The 18,531-nt window shown below is 34.7% G+C and overlaps 1 protein-coding gene across 3 annotated transcripts in view; it reads left to right on the forward strand.

Moving 5' to 3' along the window:
• The window catches only part of ITGAV (integrin subunit alpha V), an 87,143-nt gene extending 70,400 nt beyond the window's left edge, over nucleotides 1-16,743 (forward strand). For 2 of the 3 annotated variants that reach the window (XM_079924128.1, XM_079924129.1), the window contains exons 19-30: nucleotides 1,468-1,535; nucleotides 2,143-2,290; nucleotides 2,818-2,910; nucleotides 4,787-4,866; nucleotides 5,245-5,325; nucleotides 5,827-5,932; nucleotides 6,574-6,732; nucleotides 7,697-7,810; nucleotides 11,625-11,738; nucleotides 11,840-11,947; nucleotides 12,564-12,686; nucleotides 12,944-16,743. In XM_079924128.1, the coding sequence (XP_079780254.1) occupies nucleotides 1,468-1,535; nucleotides 2,143-2,290; nucleotides 2,818-2,910; nucleotides 4,787-4,866; nucleotides 5,245-5,325; nucleotides 5,827-5,932; nucleotides 6,574-6,732; nucleotides 7,697-7,810; nucleotides 11,625-11,738; nucleotides 11,840-11,947; nucleotides 12,564-12,686; nucleotides 12,944-13,039 (1,290 nt within the window). In that variant the 3' untranslated portion in view covers nucleotides 13,040-16,743. The remainder of the gene's footprint in view (nucleotides 1-1,467; nucleotides 1,536-2,142; nucleotides 2,291-2,817; nucleotides 2,911-4,786; nucleotides 4,867-5,244; nucleotides 5,326-5,826; nucleotides 5,933-6,573; nucleotides 6,733-7,696; nucleotides 7,811-11,624; nucleotides 11,739-11,839; nucleotides 11,948-12,563; nucleotides 12,687-12,943) is intronic. The other variant, XM_079924130.1, reaches the window with a different exon arrangement.
• Nucleotides 16,744-18,531: the final 1,788 nt, after the last annotated feature.

An 18,531-nucleotide genomic window follows, 5' to 3' on the forward strand; every position in this document is an offset into this window, starting at 1 on the left:
TTAATTAATATTAAATGAAATATAAAACTCAATTCCCCAGTAGCGTTAGATACATTTCAAGTGCTCAAAAGCCACATGTGGCTCACTAGTGGCTACTATATCAGACAGGGCAGCTTTTGAGTTTCCCTTTCTGTACCCTAATCCTTTGGAGTTAGAGATTTCATGCTTCCTGCAGAAAGAGAGTTTTGTTTTTCCTACCCTCCATTTATTCATTCAAATATGTATTAAGTTCTTACTCTGTACAAGATATTAAGTGTGTAACCGTAGAGATTTAGTTCTCTGTGAATGGAAGACATTGCTTTGTCTTTTCCATCTCTGAAACTATCTTTCCTGACAGCATATTTTAAGGCTATAGCTGCACCAATGCCAGTTTAATCCTCTCTCTTCAATGTAGAATGGTAGTTAGTCGAATATCCCTTTACCATAGTTTATTAATATTTCATAATAAAGGGTAAGCTGGGAGGAAGTGAGAGAGTTGTGTTGACTTATATACACAAAAGCTCAGTGATTTGTGTTCACCTAGAGGGGTGGGATAGGGAGGGTGGGAGGGAGACACAGAGGGAGGAGATATGGGGATATATGTTTATGTATAGCTGATTCACTTTGTTATACAGCAGAAACTAACACACCATTGTAAAGCAATTATACTCCAATAAAGATGTTGAAAAAAATATTTCATAATACTTTTCATTCCAAACTTCAGATACTCATCATTCTAACTGGGACTTTTAATACACACCATATCACATATCATTAAATCCGTTCTTTGTTCATGAACTAAATTAGCAGTGATTGTATTTGGTATCATTTATGGAGTCACCTCAAGTTTCTTCTACTGGTCCTGGCCTTTCCCCCCATCTTCTTGAAGTGCATAGCAGCTGTTTACATCTAGGTCATTGAATTAGTTTACATGTACTGTTGGGTTTCATCCCAATTAAACTGACAGTTAAGATCTCTACCATACAATTCTATTCTGGGGAGCTGTGCCTCCCTTGTGACTTGGAAACATACAGTTTTTGTTTTGTTTGTTTTGTTTTTTAAGAAAGCCTGTCACTGTTTTTTCCCTTTAAGATCCCTCTTGATCCCTCTAAGGTCACACAACTTGGCTAGCAGCAGCTGAGTAAAGTAGAACCCTCATTTCTTGAATATTACTTTCTCTTCTATACTTCATTCCAAAATCTTAACAGCTTAATTTGAGGTAGAACTAAAAGGTTCCAACTAGTTGTATTATACCCTAATAAATCTTTTTCTTTCTTTTCATTCTTACTAGCTAAGACTGACCTATTTAAAAACAGGCAGCCATGATCCCTTTTGAATTCAGGTATATATACAAGTAGAGTATATATAAATATATACATGTGTACATAAATGTATATTCATATACATCCACACATATATTGGTATATACTGCATATGTGACCTGTACTGGTATTTATTCATGTAGAGAAAAATAAAATTTTTTTCTAGGCTCATATTCTGCTTGACTGTGGTGAAGACAATGTCTGTAAACCCAAACTGGAAGTTTCTGTAGATAGGTAAGTTTTGCTCCAAATTATAGACTGTATAATAAGAAATTTAAATGAAAGAACACATTTTTCTATTAAAGTAATAGTAATGAGAATTAGTTATGTTGGAGGATAATGCGTGGTTTTCAGTAAAGCTATAAATACTGAGCTTTAAAAAAATAGGTGCTATGTTTTCACTGGCTACCTAGGTTAGCAGATCTCTTCCTATTCAGCATGGAGTAGTGTCGCAAAGTAACATTATATCCTCTTAAAGATACTCTTAACTAAAGGACTCATTACCATTTTATACGATGTACAAATTATAGCGAATATTGTGAGTATCATGACAAATGATTAATTCAGCCTTTAGAAAAAAAATCAGGGGATTAATAAGTACAAAGAGATATAAAATTACTTCCGTAATACATATGAGTGATAGTGATATGCTAAAGGCATCAGTGTTCTTTTACTGGGAGAAGCATTGGATTTGCACCCAGTGTGCTATTTCCAGTTTTCTGTTGAGCTGTAGAGTAGTCTTAAAAAATCTCGAGACACTGTTGAACATGTCAGTGCTTTGAATAGTCATGCTCTCGCCGTGCAGTCTTTTTTCATTGTCTAGATTTGTATTAACTCGTAGTGATCAAAAGAAGATCTATATTGGGGACGACAACCCTCTGACCTTGATTGTTAAGGCTCAGAATCAGGGGGAAGGTGCCTATGAAGCTGAGCTCATCGTTTCCATCCCACCGCAGGCCGATTTCATCGGGGTGGTCCGCAACAGTGAAGTAAGCAAGCTGCCCCTTTAAAAATTGAAATGCACTCATAGTTCACATTAACATTAATGAGCTGCTCCCCTATTTAGTGTAGTACAAGCTTAGCCTTTCTACCTAAGGCTAAATTGCTAGACAATAGAGTGCCTATCTTACATAATTCCTTTCAAGCCTAATAACTTTGCATAATGCATTGATAGGACATTTACAAAACTGCTAGCTAAGTGCCTGAAACAGGGTCAGATGGATAAAGTGTCTAAGCCTGGCCATCAAATAATTTTTCAGAGGTAATATGGTTATGTATCTATGTCCTCTAGGGATCGTTCAGAAACACTCTGACTTTATATGTGGTACTTGTACACAATTCTGCTTTCCCCTGTACCCCTCATTGCTCAAATAGATGCATTTGCTTTGTAAAGCCAGAAACCTAATCATCCAACTGCATGATATTGTCTAGGAACTTTAAAGTCTTATTATGGCTTCTGCATTTTTTTGGTCATTAATTTATTTTCCTTTCAATCCTTTCTCTTTGTCTATCAAAGGCTTTAGCAAGACTTTCCTGTGCCTTTAAGACAGAAAACCAAACCCGCCAGGTGGTATGTGACCTTGGAAACCCAATGAAGGCTGGAACTCAAGTAAGGCATTTTAATTAAATGGATTGTTTTTTCTTTTATAGAGAATAGCATATTTTTCTGTGGGTTTGTCCATAGTAATTTTTTTATAAGCACTTCAAAATAGTGTGTAAACTGGCTTTGATTTAGAATGTAATGATTATTAGAGTTTAGTTTTGATTAAGATACTAAAGTAATGCGTTGTGTTATTACCTGTATTCAGTAAGCTGCTCTTCACCTTCAATTTGGTAAATGGATGAGAACATGGTTGAAACTAAGGACTGAGATTGTAACTTTGATATTTTAAACTAACACTTTAATGCATCCTCAAAGCTACTCTGACAAATACCAAGACTGTCATTCTTAAGTGAGTTACAATGATCTCATTAACTTGAAACCTATATGGTCATCCCAGTAGGATCAAAGAGCACAGTGGTTGGATCAGGCTCCCCTTCAGGGGTTGGAGAAGGGAGCCCAGGAGCTTGAGAAGAAGCACTCAGTGAGTTGCTTCCCAAATCCTCTAAAAAGGAAACAAAAATATACCTTGTAGAATTCCTATTATCAATGAAAAAAAAAAAAAAACAGCAGTATATTTCATGTTACCTTTTCAATAGAATTTAATTTAATAAGCACATAGATATTGGTAATTTGAAGATCTATGATATTATGGGGCTGAATATTCCATATCTACCCATATAAACAACATCTCTCCTATTGGATGTTGTTTAAGGGTACAGACTTGCAAGTAAGTCTAAAGCTCTAATGTGCAGCATAGTGATGATAGACAACAGTAACGTATTATAATCAAACTTGCAAGAGACTAGGTCTTAATAATTCCAACCAGAAAAAGGAAATGATAATTATGTAATGTGACAGAGGTGCAATTATTGCCACAGTGGCAATCATATAACAGTGTATAAATGTATCAAATCAACCTTAAATTTACAGTGTTATATGTCAAATATATTTCAATAAAAATAAATATTTCATATTTCTTTAAATATATTTTCCATTAAAAGTCATTATTATTTCTAGATATAAGGTCTCTTAGGGAAAAGGGCTTGAACAAAGTACCCAGAGTTGCATTTTTTCACATGTGTTTAACACAGTGTTTAACTACAATGTTTCATTAACAAGTGAGCATGCTTTTTATTTTCTTATATTCTCGTTCCCTCTATCTTTCTCACTCACTGCTCACTCAGTATAGATAATTCCAGGTTGATTCTTGTGGCTGGTTCCAAGCTTTGTAAAGTGGGAGGCAGTTTCACAAGGTCCCCTAGAAGGGCCATTTTTAGATGTCATTTATGTGACCCCCCCCCCCAAGAAGGCTGCTTTCCCTTACCTTGTAGCTCAGTTTTTTCTTTAAAATAACAATTTTCCTCCTGCAGAAGTTAAGATGTTCGTTATTGATGGAGTTGTGGGTGACGTGGAGAAATTCTGCTTCTGGCCCTACATCTGTCCTTTTTAGCCAAGTTCTCTCACTCTTGTAAGCCATCTGTTTCTTCCTTCCTGCTCCATTAACACAAGTTCATGTGTTAGCTTCCTGTCACCAAATTATTGTGCATAACTACTATACTGTCATTGGGTCAACAAGCAATTCCTCTTGCATTTTTCAGAAGGTTAATATTAGTTAATATAATAAGGAGATAATTAGTTAATATTATAAGGAGATATAATTATGGTTAATCATTGTTAAACAGGCTCCATTATGGATTGGCCCAAGTATCTGAAATAATAGAGATTTGATAGAAGATCAGACTTAATTACCTTTGCTAGAGTACTTTCAGTTTTATTGTAAGTTCAGAGAAACACTATTCTTTTTTCTTTGGACGGTGGATTTGGAATTTCACTAATTTGACACTGTTCTAACTAACATTGCCATCTTTCCCGCCTCCTTCAGCTCCTAGCTGGTCTTCGTTTCAGTGTGCACCAGCAATCAGAGATGGATACTTCCGTGAAATTTGACTTACAAATCCAAAGGTATGAAAACAACTTTTTTCCGTTTATAATAACTATGGAGCAAATATTATTTGTTATAAATATATTATGCAGTATACTTAAATATTCTGGAATAGGATAGACTAAAATTTTAGTACTTAATTATAGCATTTTAAAATCAATATTTACATCATAAGAATAATTTATGTTGCTTTTGAGTTTGTAAAACAAAACTAAAAGTTAACTAAAATTCATCTTCTTGGAATTAAATGCTAATGAAAGTAATTATTTTGATTTGTAGTTTGTCATTTCTTTACTGCTTTTAATTTGTTTACTTTTAGTTTCACTACATTTGCCTCTGTATGCTATTGATGACGATTATGCTCTAGTCAGTCCTAAATATATTTTTTTCTTTTTCAGCTCCAATCTTTTTGACAAAGTAAGCCCAGTGGTATCTTACAAAGTTGACCTTGCTGTTTTAGCTGCTGTTGAGATAAGAGGGTCAGTATGATTACCCAGTTGAGTATCTCATTCTCATGATTTAAACTACTTTAAAAGTAGTTACTTCTTAAAAGTAAGTCCTAGGGCCCCTAGCTTCTTTTGGATAGTAGACGCTCCATGTTTCAGTGTCGTTTTACTAGAGCTGTAGCTTCTGTAGAAAGAAGAAGGTCCTGGGTGTATTCCAAAGCCCCAAATATTTATTTGATAATCCTTTGGAAATAAACCAGACATGGCAAAAGTGGCACAAAATAAATTTATTGAACTTTTATGCAAAAGTTCACCTGTTATCAATTCACCTGTTACATTAGATTCAATAAAGAGTGGTTTGTATGTCCATCTGTGCATGTACACATACAAGTATAGTTTCTGTTTTGTCTGTTAAAGGTATGTTTTTTTTTTAATTAATTCTGATTTTATTCATTTGGACACTAGGTACTTTTGAAAATGAACTGACCATATCATTTTGATATTCATGGTAGGTTTTCTTTGGTCATTGTTTAGAGTCTCAAGTCCTGATCATATCTTTCTTCCGATTCCAAATTGGGAGCACAAGGAGAACCCTGAGACTGAAGAAGACGTTGGGCCAGTTGTTCAGCACATCTACGAGGTTTGCAGCTGTTGGATTTAACTGATACCTGGTAGACAGCCAACAAAGAGAGGAATAGATAGGCTCTTTTTAAAAAACAAGTCTATTTAACTTTTACGTAAACTCTGCATAGTTTAAGTATGTACCAGAGATTTCTTTGAATTTTTTCCCTATTCTTAAGTTCATTTTTATTAGACAAGTAGCTTCCAGTAGTAAAAGAAAGCTGTTTAAACAAATTGTTGTTTAAAACCAATTAGTAAAAAAAATAATTATAAAAATTATTAAAAGTAATATTTTATTATTATTATTTTAATAATAAAATAAAACCAGTTAGTTCTACTTGAGTAAAAAGAATAGGGCACTGAGTAAAATTTTGGTTCTGTAGGAAGAAAATTTTCTATGCCACTTATCAGTAACTTTTTCACGTTTTCCTCTTTTGTTTATATATTCATCCTGATTTATACTGCCCTACGCAGAGGCAGATGTTGAGTTTGATTCTTTTGCATAATAATGATCATGTTGTAATATTAGAGTAACTATGGAAACTGTTATTCAAACTGTTATTCAAATCCTGTTGCTTAATGATTCCTAAAGTTGCTGTAGGGGAAGGATTATAGAATAGATTTTTGCCCTAAGTATTTACATTTCCTTCTCCTCATTAGCTGAGAAATAACGGTCCGAGTTCATTCAGCAAGGCAATGCTAAATCTTCAGTGGCCTTACAAATATAACAATAACACTTTGTTGTACATCCTTCAATATGATATTGATGGGCCAATGAACTGCACTTCAGATATGGAGATCAACCCTTTGAGAATTAAGGTAATGTACTTAATAGCAGCTATTTATTATGATGATATTTTATTGCTTTTCTTTCTAAATCTATAAAAGAAATGCATGAAATAAACAATTGCTTTAATAATAAATCTATTCTGCGAAAATATTTTAGCTCATAACCAGTATACTATGAATTAAATTGTTTATTTGTGTAATGAGTAAGGATGAATTTTGTGAAGTCCTAGTAAACCATTTATTTATGTAGTGTTTAGTGAGCCTCCGGAGATACTCTTTGTTTTTTTTTTTTTGGCCGTGTCTCGCAGCTTGCGGGTTCTTAGTTCCCTGACCAGGGATTGAACCCACGCTCTCGGCAGTGAAAGCGCGGAGTCCTAACCACTGGACCGCCAGGGAATTCCCATCCGGAGTTATTCTTAAGTGACCCAATTTGAGTTTGGTTTTATCACAGAGTGGTTTATCCACATGTAATATGTGTCAAGGGTGTTTGGATGTTGAAATTTTTGTCTTTGGGATAAGATATAACATTTTACTCTTGGCTCTTTTGACTTGACCTAGAAAAATGTCATTTTATGGAATTCTATTTGGATATAGTCTTCTCCATCCTAGCACATATGTTTGGATAAGAAGCTATTCACAGGTCAGAGTAAGGAAAGTTAAGAAAACAAAGCAAAAAATGTATACTCATGATTGACATACATCACAGATGTACACTGTGAAATTTCAAGCTGTTTCTAAGTATTTTATCAGTTTCCCCTCTAGCTATGCAAGGGGAGAAAATGATGGCTAGGTAGAGGTAATTTTTTTCCCGCATATTAAGGACTCTAATCTTTATTTCCTTTGCTTAGTTTTAGCAATATATTAAGTGGTGAATTTTCTGTCATACCAAATTTTTAGTCACTATATTTTAATCATGTATAACAGTTTATGCCAAAATGTCAGTGCCAAATATTTTCCATTGTTATTTACCACCAGTTTATTTATGTAATCCTAGATCTCAAATTCGCAAACAACTGAAAAGAATGACACAATTGGTGGGCAAGGTGACCGGAACCATCTCATCACTAAGCGGGATCTCACCCTCACTGAAGGAGATGTGCACACTTTGGTAAGTGGCATTTCAACAACAAGCACTTTAAATATTTTAAAATATGTGATTATAGAACTGATGCTAAAGAACATTTCAAAAGTAACAACAGCTGTGCTGGAAAGAACTCCGTATATTTTTATACCATTCACTTCTCTTACTTTCCTTGTTCCTAATTGAATTAATGCCACATTTTCTTCAAATGATCTGTCTTTGTGTAGATTACTAATAAAAATATTTTATGTTCTAACTTATTTCTCTGACTGCACTCCTTTAACTGACCTCTTTCTCAGTCTCACCCTAATCTTTGAAACTTATGTTCAATATTGCAGAAAAAAACAGAAGGGCTCAACAGAAATATAAGAATAATTAGCATTATGATCAACTTTTATTGAGTCAGCCTATCTAATGACTATAATGTTATAAAGAGGTTTGTCACTTAAGTTTTTAAAATTTAACAGATCTGCAAACCATCAACTAACAGAGAACCTGGTATAGTGTTTATGTTCATTAGTGATCACCAGTTACTTTCACATCTCCAGATGCCATGGTTCTTCTTAGTTCTCATTCAGTTCAACTGCAAAGTGACTTTTTGGCACAATTAATCACTTCCTCTTTTGTGAAACACTCCTCTCTCACTTCTTGGGCACTACTCTCTTGGTTGTCCACCTACCACAACTGGCTACTTTGTCTCAATCTCCATTTCCAGACCTTTAAGCTCTAGAGAGTATTCCAGGGCTCAGATCTCAGACTTCTTGTCTGCTCCACCTACAGTCATTCATTAGATCTGTGCAGTCCAGTGTTGTAGACACCAGCTACATTTCAAGTGTTCAGTAGCCACATGTGGCTAGTGGCTACCACTTCGGGAAGCACAGGTATCTCCACACTGATGATTTCTGTCATTGTAGAAGGTTCTATCTGACAGTGCCATATGAGATGATCTTAATCATTCGTATGGCTGGTAAGTACCATTTCTATGTAGATGACTTTGATTAATATTTCCAACCCGATCCTCTGCATTGAACTCCAGACTCCATTATCCTCTGGAACTCCTCTTAAATATTTAATAGGAATCTTAAACTTAATTCTAAGAACATATCCTTGAGTTTTCTCAACTCTGATCTTTCTATGGTGTTCCTCATTTTAGTAAATATCAACTCTGTTCTCTGTCCCAAACTTTGGCATGGGGCTTGACTCTCCTCTTTCTCTCAAACTTCATAATCCTACATATCAGCAAATTCTATCATTATCTACTTTCAAAATAGCCAGAATGTGGCCCCTGCTTGCCATCTCTACCACTGCCACGACCTAACCTAGACCACCTTCCTCTCTCACTTGAACTATTGCCAAACCTCCAGTTGGACTCCATATTCCTGCCCCTGTCACCACGACAGTCTATTTGCCACATAGAAGCCATAATGATCCTTTTAAAAGTAGGTCAGGTCATGTCACTCCAGTGTCTTCCTGTCTAACTCAGAGAGAAAACCAGAGACTGCAAAGCCTGGGGTTTTTTTTGTAGTCATCCTCATCGGAGTGAAGTAGCATCTCATTGTAGTTTTATTTGGATTTCCCTAATGACTAATGATGCTGAGCACCTTTTCATTTGTATATCTTCTTTCGAAAAATCTCTGTTCAAACCTTTTGCCCATATTTAAATTGGGTCGTTTGCCTTTTGTTGTTGAGTCATGAGGAGTTCTTTATATATTCTGGATACTACCCTTATCAGAGCTGTTACTGCACATATTTTCTTTCATTCTGTAAGTTGTCTTTTTTACTTTCTTGATAGTATTTGTTGATGGAAAAAAGGTTTTAAATTTAAAGAAGTCCAAATTTCTTTTCTCAAGTCTATCTCTCCTTGTGTTGCTTATATTTTTACTGTCATATTTTAAAAACCATTGCCTAACCCAAAGTCCTGGAGATTTACACACAAGTTTTCTGTTTTTCTAAGTTGTTGTTTTTTTTAAAAAAAAATATTTATTTATTTATTTGGCTAGGCCGGGTCTTAGTTGTGCACGCGGGATCTTCGTTGCTGCGTGCGGGATCTTCATTGCTGCATGCAGGAGCTTTTAGTTGTGCCATGTGGGAACTTTAGTTGTGGCATGCAGGATTTTTAGTTATGGCATGCGGGCTCTAGTTCCCTGACCAGAGATCAAACCCCAGGCCCCCTGTGTTGGGAGCATGGAGTCTTAACTACTAGACCACCAGGGAAGTCCCTGGTTTTCTAAGTTTTATACTTTTAGCTCTTACTTTTATATCTCTGATCCATATAGAGTTAATTTTTGTATATGGTGTGAAGTAGAGGCCCAGATTCATTCTTTTGCATGTGGTTTTCTAGTTCTCCCTGCATCATTTATTGGAAAGACCTGTCTCTTCCCTTTAAATGGTCTTGGCTCCCTTGTTGAAAATGAATTGACTGTGAATGTATGAGTTTGTTTTTGGACTCTCAATTCTATTCCATTGATCTATACATGCATCCTAATTTTTTTGATTGTTGTCCTTCTGCAGTAAGTTTTGAAATTGGGGAGTGTGAGCCCTGCAGTGTTTTCATCTTTTTCAAAATTGTTTTGGCTAGTTGGGGTTCCTGGCAATTCCATATGAATTTTAGGATTAGCTTGTCCATTTCTACAAAAATGGTAGTTGGAATTTTTTTTTTTGGAATTTTGATAGCAATTTTATTGGATCTGTCTATCATTTTGGTAATATTGCCATCTTAATATTAAGTCTTTCAGTCCTTGAACATGAGCTGTCTTCTGTTTATTTAGGTCTTCTTTAATTTCTTTCAAAAACATTTTGTAGTTTTCAGTGCACAAGTCGTGCACTTCCTTAGTTACATATTTTATTCTTGTTAAATGCTATTTAAAATAGAATTGTTTTTTTTAAATTCATTTTCATATTTTTCATTGCTAATGTATAGAAAACCAATTCATATTTGTATACTGATCTTGTATTCTGTACCTTTTCTGTACTTGTTTATTAGCTTTAATAGTTTTATTGTGGATTCTTTAAAGTTTTCTGTAAGTAAGATTCTATCATCTTTGAATAGAGATAGCTTTACTTCTTTCTTTCCAATCTGGATACCGTTTATTTAATTTTTTTCTTGCTTCATTGCACTGGCTAGAACCTTCTGAACAATGTAGAATAGAAGTGTCATGAGTGGGCACTGTTGTCCAGTTCCTGATCTTAGGGGAAAAGCATCCATTCTTTCACCAGTAAGTATGATGTTAGCTGTGGGCTTTTCATAGATGCCCTTTACCAGGTCAAGGGAGTTCACTTCTACTCCTATTCATCAACTGGAGGTGTCACTTACTGGATAACACTGTTGTGAGGTATATGCATATGACATGTCTAATGCAGTTTGACCAGCACGTAGAAGGTGGTGAATATTTATTACTTTTGACTGTCTGCCTTCAGGTTACTGATAAAAACACTCATGCCACTTGATTTCTACAGGTCTGATGTAGAATAGCTATTAAAGATTCACTCTGTTTCTTTTTCTTTTCCACAGGCCTATTGTGATCTGATTTTCATGTCTTACTAAAATCACCATGCTCTGGGTTTGCCTAAAGAATGTTGAGTTCTAGCTATAACAATAAATATTTTAATGTTATAGCACTTATCCTTCCATAACAAATCACATTAAAACCAACCCCTTCATAACAAGAAGCATTCATAGATTCAACTGTTAGCCTACTCATTTTAAATGTTACTGCTATTAAGGCAAAAGAATCTAGATCATCTCTTTAGCCTTCACATAAAACAAGTCAATTGTCTGCTTTTCATATGTTGAAGAGATGATAGAATGATCTTTTCTTTTAAGTAAGTAATTTTTTGGCAGGGTTGTGGAATTGCTGAATGCTTGAAGATCGTCTGCCAGGTGGGGCGACTAGACAGAGGAAAGAGTGCAATCCTGTATGTAAAGTCTCTGCTGTGGACTGAGACCTTTATGAATGTAAGTGGGCAGATGCAGCATTCAGTGAACTTATCCATTTTTTCAAAGAAATAAAAAAGGCCTGACATATAGAAAATCATTTTATTGTTATTCCCATATAGAAGGAAAACCAGAATCATTCATATTCTCTGAAGTCGTCTGCTTCATTTAATGTTATAGAGTTTCCATATAAGAACCTTCTAATTGAGGACATCTTCAACTCCACATTGGTAAGTCATTGATTTGGGGAAATGGAATAAATGCACTCAGTTCAATACCATAGATATTTTTATTGTATTTTAAATAATGGCAGTTAATTATTTTGATAATTTAAAGTAACTTGAGTTATTTGAATGGATTATAACCTAGTATAAACTAGTTTAATATTACTATTTTCCTCCCCCCCATCCCAGAATTATTAAAGGTAGACCTTTTACTTTAGCATCTTGTCCTTTGTAAGCTACTTAGCATCAATAAATTTCATGAGGGAAAATTTTGGGAATTTCTCCCCACAGAGTTAGAAAGTTGGAAATTAACTGCAGTTAAGTGAGGGCATTTTATAAATCTTTAATTTGAGGATTAAAATGGGACCAACACATCGTAAACTGGGTTGGATTATTTAAAAATCATTTCAGAGTCAGTCAGAGGTTAACCTGTTGAGAGTTTCGTGTGTGTGTGTGTGTGTGTGTGTATGCTATTGATACCAAATGTGTAATCATAAATTATCATGTACTAGAAAAGAAAATAATGTGAGTAACATTGACATAAAATATAGTAGACATTCAGATATTTGTTGAATGATTCAGTGAACTATTTTCAAAACTCAAGAACTTTTTCCCCCAACAGGTTACCACTAATGTCACCTGGGGCATTCAGCCAGCACCCATGCCTGTACCTGTGTGGGTGATCATTTTAGCAGTTCTAGCAGGATTGTTGTTACTGGCTGTTTTGGTATTTGTAATGTACAGGGTAAGTGATGGACTTAGGAAGAGAGGGAGGGAGGGGAAGCAGAAGAAAAGGAGAAGGAAGGGAGCAAAAGAAGGGAGGGAGAGAAGAAAGGGACCTTTAATGATGATGCATGATGAGCAGTCCTTATCATTTGAAGGAAGAAAAATTCAACTAAGTGCCATTTAAATTTTCTTGGTCATAATATGGTCACTCAGAATACTTTCAGTATTCTTCAGTGATGTGCAGTAATGTGAGGTGTTTTTTTTTTCAACTGGCAGATGGGCTTCTTTAAACGTGTCCGGCCACCTCAAGAAGAACAAGAAAGGGAACAGCTTCAACCTCATGAAAATGGTGAAGGAAACTCAGAAACTTAACTGTGATTTTTAAGTTGTGCTACATCCTGTCCCATTAGAAGTACCAACTTCAATATAGGTTTTTAAATTTCCTTCATGAGGAATAAAGTTCCAAGACTCTACTGCTGATGGTACCCATTGGTATTAACCACAAAGTGAGAGCAATATTTGTCAACCTTTTCATTATAATTAAGTTCAGACATACATTTAATACACATCCACTGACTTGTATTTTTAGGTATTTAAATAATAACATTTTAAGGATAGATCTTCTTCAATGTACATAAGACAGGTAGTGCCTGAGTTACCACTTTATCTAAAATAGTACCTCCTACAATTATTGTTTCTGATTTTGTATGTTGGATTTTGTTTGTTGTTGTTTTTGTTGTTTTAAAGCAATCCAAATTTGGACCTTAGGATCCACATCTTTTGTAGAGATACTTACTGTTAATACACATTACACTACAGTTGAGTTTTCAAGCTAACTTTATAACTGCATAAACTTGGATTTTAATATTACCTATATGGTAGAACTTTTAAAAAAGAAAAATGCATGATCCCATCAAAACTCTTTGCTGTGATAGCAAAGGTACAGTTTTTTGTTTTAATCTGAAAATTGAATACATGCTATTAAATTTTTATTTATATTTTTATCCACAGTCCATTTGATTACATTTTATTTTGTATAAGTTTAAGTTCTATTTCAAATCCTTTAAGTCAACTTATACTGAAAATTAGTTTTATAATCAAAAATGCCTCTTTTGTGTAGTCATTTAATTTCTGCTAAACATCATGATGCTTGAAGCCATATGGAGTTGGAAATCATTTCCAAAGTACATTTATTCCATTGCATTAGTCTGGCTATATACAATACAATACAAAAAAAAGAAAAAGGAGCATTTAAATTAAAAGACTATGTTTGTAGTTCTTTGACAGAGTTGCTTATTAATAGTTTGTTCTTAGATTAAAGCAAGAGTTTTTAGTTGGGATTAATTTATTTTCCTCCTATATATGTATTTTTCCTTCCGTTTCCAAAACTGTTACTGAGAATGTGTCAAGATCAATGAGGAATCTTTACAACTTAGAGGAACCTGCACTCAACCTCCCAACCCTGCAAGAAATGCTTGGAATTGAAATTCTTAAAGTAGCTCACTGGTTTACTTCTAGCAATAGTGTAGTACTGCTCAGATGGATATTACCTCAGTTGAAGCCAGGTGTAACACGTAAAACCAGTCTCAGCTATCAAAATGACTTCTTAGAGGTTATTTTATAAGCAATTCAAGTTATTGGAAACCTTTTTAAACTTTTTTAGGTTTATAATATAAATTACTTTTCTAGGATTTTTAAATAAAAGCTGCACAGGTGGCAAGTTGTAGTTTTATAAGTCCGTAGGGTGATGAATCTTCTAGAGGAATATGTGAATTATTCACAGTTCCTCCAGGCCTGGGGATGACTATTAGTTATACCTATTTTTGTGCAATTACATCATGTTGTGCATTAGAAATTGAGAGTTTGATAGCTTTTTAACTACTGTCTTCATTAGGCAATGATAAATATTTCACTTAAATAACTGAATATTTTTCTATGTTTTAAAAATAATTGAAATTTATCTTGCCATGTCTTGTGTTATAACTCCCTAACAAGTGCCTACGCTAGAATATATTCATAAAACAGAGGCATATGTAGGTGAGTTATACAAGTTAGAACATTGACAGGACCCTATATTTAGCTTTAGTGATTTTTAAAATTAATAGGTGTTGTAATATAGATTTTATTAGTAGCTCAAAAGATCTTAGTCATATGCAGTAAGTATTTTTATTACCAATAAATTTAAAGTTTTTTAAGAAAAAAATATTTTTATCCTAGGGCCTGCCACCAGACAGTCACTGAATTGGTCTAGAACAATGTTCACCTTACCTGTTTTCCCACCTAATAGCAGTCATTCCTGAAACTATCTTTTGGATAGAAAGTCACTCTTTTAAAAAAATGTTACTATTTGATTTTGCACAGTCTATTGCTTTTATGGCCTCTTATCTCAAGGTATAATCTTCTACCAGAGATTGAAGGAGGAGCCAAAATAGCTCAGTTGGGAGAGCCTGAGACTGGAGGAGATTGAAGGGTGTTGTCGTGGAAATTAACATGATGCTTTAAATTGCTCTTATGGAATGTAGTTTAAAGCAATAGTATTTTCTTTAAGAAAAATGAAGATTTATATCTGTACAAAAATATGGTAGGAGTATAATTTAAAAACCTAGTCCTTGAGGAAAATATTTGGGAAATGTTGAGTTTTTTCTTTTTACCCTAAAGTAGCATGTGAATGTTTTAGATAAAATGTCAAAAAATAATCACTGCTGTGTTTGTGATTTATTGAGAATTGAAAGCCATTTTGAGTGTAAAATTCTTATAATCTGATTCAGTTTAAGAAAATACACATGGTTGGGGTTGAGAATATTTAAAACATTTGATATTGGTAAGAAATATTGATGCTGTTGTTGATTCCTTAAATAGGCATTTATTTCAGACTTGATATTTTGAGAAATATTTGTGTGAGGGAGGTGCTTTCCTTTTCTTCCCTTTACCTTTTTCTTGTAATTGGTGATTATTGTAATTCTGATTAAGTTCTTAATACTGAATTGTAAAACAATCAAAATATTAGTGCCACAGTTCTACCTGTTATGAAACTACTTAGTCATAGTCAATTCTCATTGATACTTTATATAAAGAGAAAATTCAAGTATTAGAGACTATACTGGCTTCCTTAAGAGGATGTGAAAGATTTTTCATAGTGAATCATGACCCTAAGAGAGATGTATGTGGCAAAAGTATAGTATATAATAAATAGATCCGCTGGTTTTTTATAAGGCAAACAACTGTAAGTTGATTGATGTTCCTGTGTTACAGAATGTAGTGTTGAGCTTGGCAAAGAATAAGTCATTCGTGGAATACTTGTGTATGACTGTTGCTTATCTCAGTGTCACTGTGTTAGTGCTCTTGGATAGCTTGTATATGTGATAGTTTGATTAATAAGAAAAAAATATAAAATTTGAAAATTGAATATAGGATCCAAAATGGTGAATGAAATGACTTAATACTCAGTGTTTTGGAGAGTATTTCTTTTAACCTGTTGGTAGGCTAGTTTGAACAATGAACCTATGGACATGTAGCATGCATATATGCTTGTATTTCATTGTAATTTCTGATATATAATGAATTTCTTGGGAGAGGTACTGAATCTTTGATTTTTTTTGTCATTCTTCTCAAGTGCAATATAACAATGTAACCAAACCTAGATATTTCAAAGTCATTATTAACTTAGTAAACCTAATCTAAACGGAGATTTATTAGTATTTTTGTTAGCAAGAAGGAATGATTGAGATGGATATACGAATGAAGTTATTTACCCCTAAAAAGTCCATTTTACACTTTATTTCAGGCTGGACATGAACTATTCCCCACTAGTTTTGAAACACTTTGCAATATCTTAAAGTAACTTGGAAGCTGTGTATATCAATTAATTTCCTACCTAAGTAACATAGAAAGTAATTTTCTTTATTTAGCTCTCTTGTGATCACCCACATTGGGTGAGACATAAAATGAGTGTCTTCTAAAATTTGTCATTTGCTAACTTGATTTGAGTTAGTGAAAACTGGTACAGTGTTCTGCTTATTAGTCTCCAGTGTGTAACTTGTGTCTGTTCAATAAACTTGAGCATATGGTGCCACTTATGTGCAAGGACTTTGTATTTTCCTTCTATTATGTTGTTTTGTTTTGTTTTTTAATCACATGAGCTAGCAGTAGTGCACTAAAAGGATGACCTCAAAGAGGTGACATACCTCTTTAAAAGTCCACATTCTTAAGAGTGTTAGTTATTTGAAAAAAGGTGTCACAAACAGAGCAAAAGGAAACTAATGTTAAAATACACCAATTACAAATCATAGTATCATAGACATTTAAAATTTTAAAGGGGCTTCCAATTTCAATAATGGCAAAGTAGCTTGTATCAGATAACAATGAATGAAATGAGGAATAAGAAGCAAAAAAGAAACTTTTAAAGACACTGCAGATACTAAAAGCAGGCAGAAACTGGAGGGAATTGGTCTCAAGGGAGGGAACCACACTTTTCCCTGAGTTTACTCTCTGTTGTGTGGATGGAATGCAAGCAGAAAAGTGCCCCCTCATTTCCTAGAATGATGGGACTGCCATCATGGCTAGAAATTGAGGGATGGGGGGAGGGAGAAGCCACATTGTGGGAAAGGGGAACATTTTCCCCTCAAAGCCTTGGCTGACCCTGACTCTGCTCTAGTGAGGCCCCAAAAGGAAAACAGCAGATGGAAGTTTGAAAGAACTGAGCAGTTATTCCAGCTACTGTCCAATGCAGGAGAAACAAGAGACTGTAGTTCAAGTCTTACCCAGTGACAGAGCCTTGGAAACACCCCCAGTCTTTCCATTGAAACCCCAGAGGATCTATTCCTTGGGAATAAATACTACATCCCAAGATTGATTGATTCACCCTAGGATAAAGGGTAAAACCAGTGTCCCACCCTAACAAAGCATGAAACCAAGCTTCCACAAGTTTAAGGTGACCCACCTGAAATTTACTTGTCTACTCATAAAGGGAGTTACTTTCAGAGGAAGGTAACACAACCAAAAGACTGCAGTGTATCATTCATAAGGTCGTGTGTGTGTGTAAATGGGAAGAAAGGAAAATGTGATGCTTGGCTTTGAGAAGAAATAGTCAATAGAAACAGACCCACAAACAATTTAGCAGGTATGACTTTAAATAACTATGATAAATATGTTAAAGAGTCTATAGGAACACATGAACATTATGGATGAAAAGACAGGCATTTCAGGAGAGGTTTGGAAACTAACAAAAGAGACTCAAGTGGAAATCTTTAGACTGAAAAAATATATCTGAAGTCAGAAATTCATTGGAGGGGGATTACAAGTAGATTGGGTAGGACAAAGGAAAGGATCAATGAACTTAGAGATAGATCAATAGGACTTACCCAAACTGAAGCACAGATGGCAAAAAAACCCAAAAACCAAACAAAAAAACAGTGATCTGTGGGATAAATCTAGGTGCAAAAGGAGTCTTAGGAGAGAGAAAAATGGGACAGACAAAATATTCGAAGCCAAAAAGTTTCCAAATTTCATCAGAAAGAGCAACCTGCAATTCTGGAAGCTCAACAAACCCTAAACAGGACAATTGCAGATAACACCATCTATGCAGGTCATGGTCAGATTGTTAAAAAGCACACGTTGGAAGGAGTTACCTCACTCCCTTCGTACTGTTAACCATGCCCAGAGGGTTCATTACTTGTCTAAAGAAGTTACCGGCAGGATTGGGACTAAAGCTTGCATATTCAAACACCTAGTACGTTATGCATTCTGCTGTGCAACACTGCCTGAACTACTAGTCACAGTTTATAAAATAGATTTGTTACTATCTAGGGGATAGGTTGGGATGCCTGAATATCAATTGATGTACCACCAGTGCTTTTCCGATTACA

This window comes from Stenella coeruleoalba (genome assembly GCF_951394435.1).
Source record: "Stenella coeruleoalba genome assembly, chromosome: 6".
NCBI classification, from domain to species: Eukaryota; Metazoa; Chordata; class Mammalia; order Artiodactyla; family Delphinidae; genus Stenella; species Stenella coeruleoalba.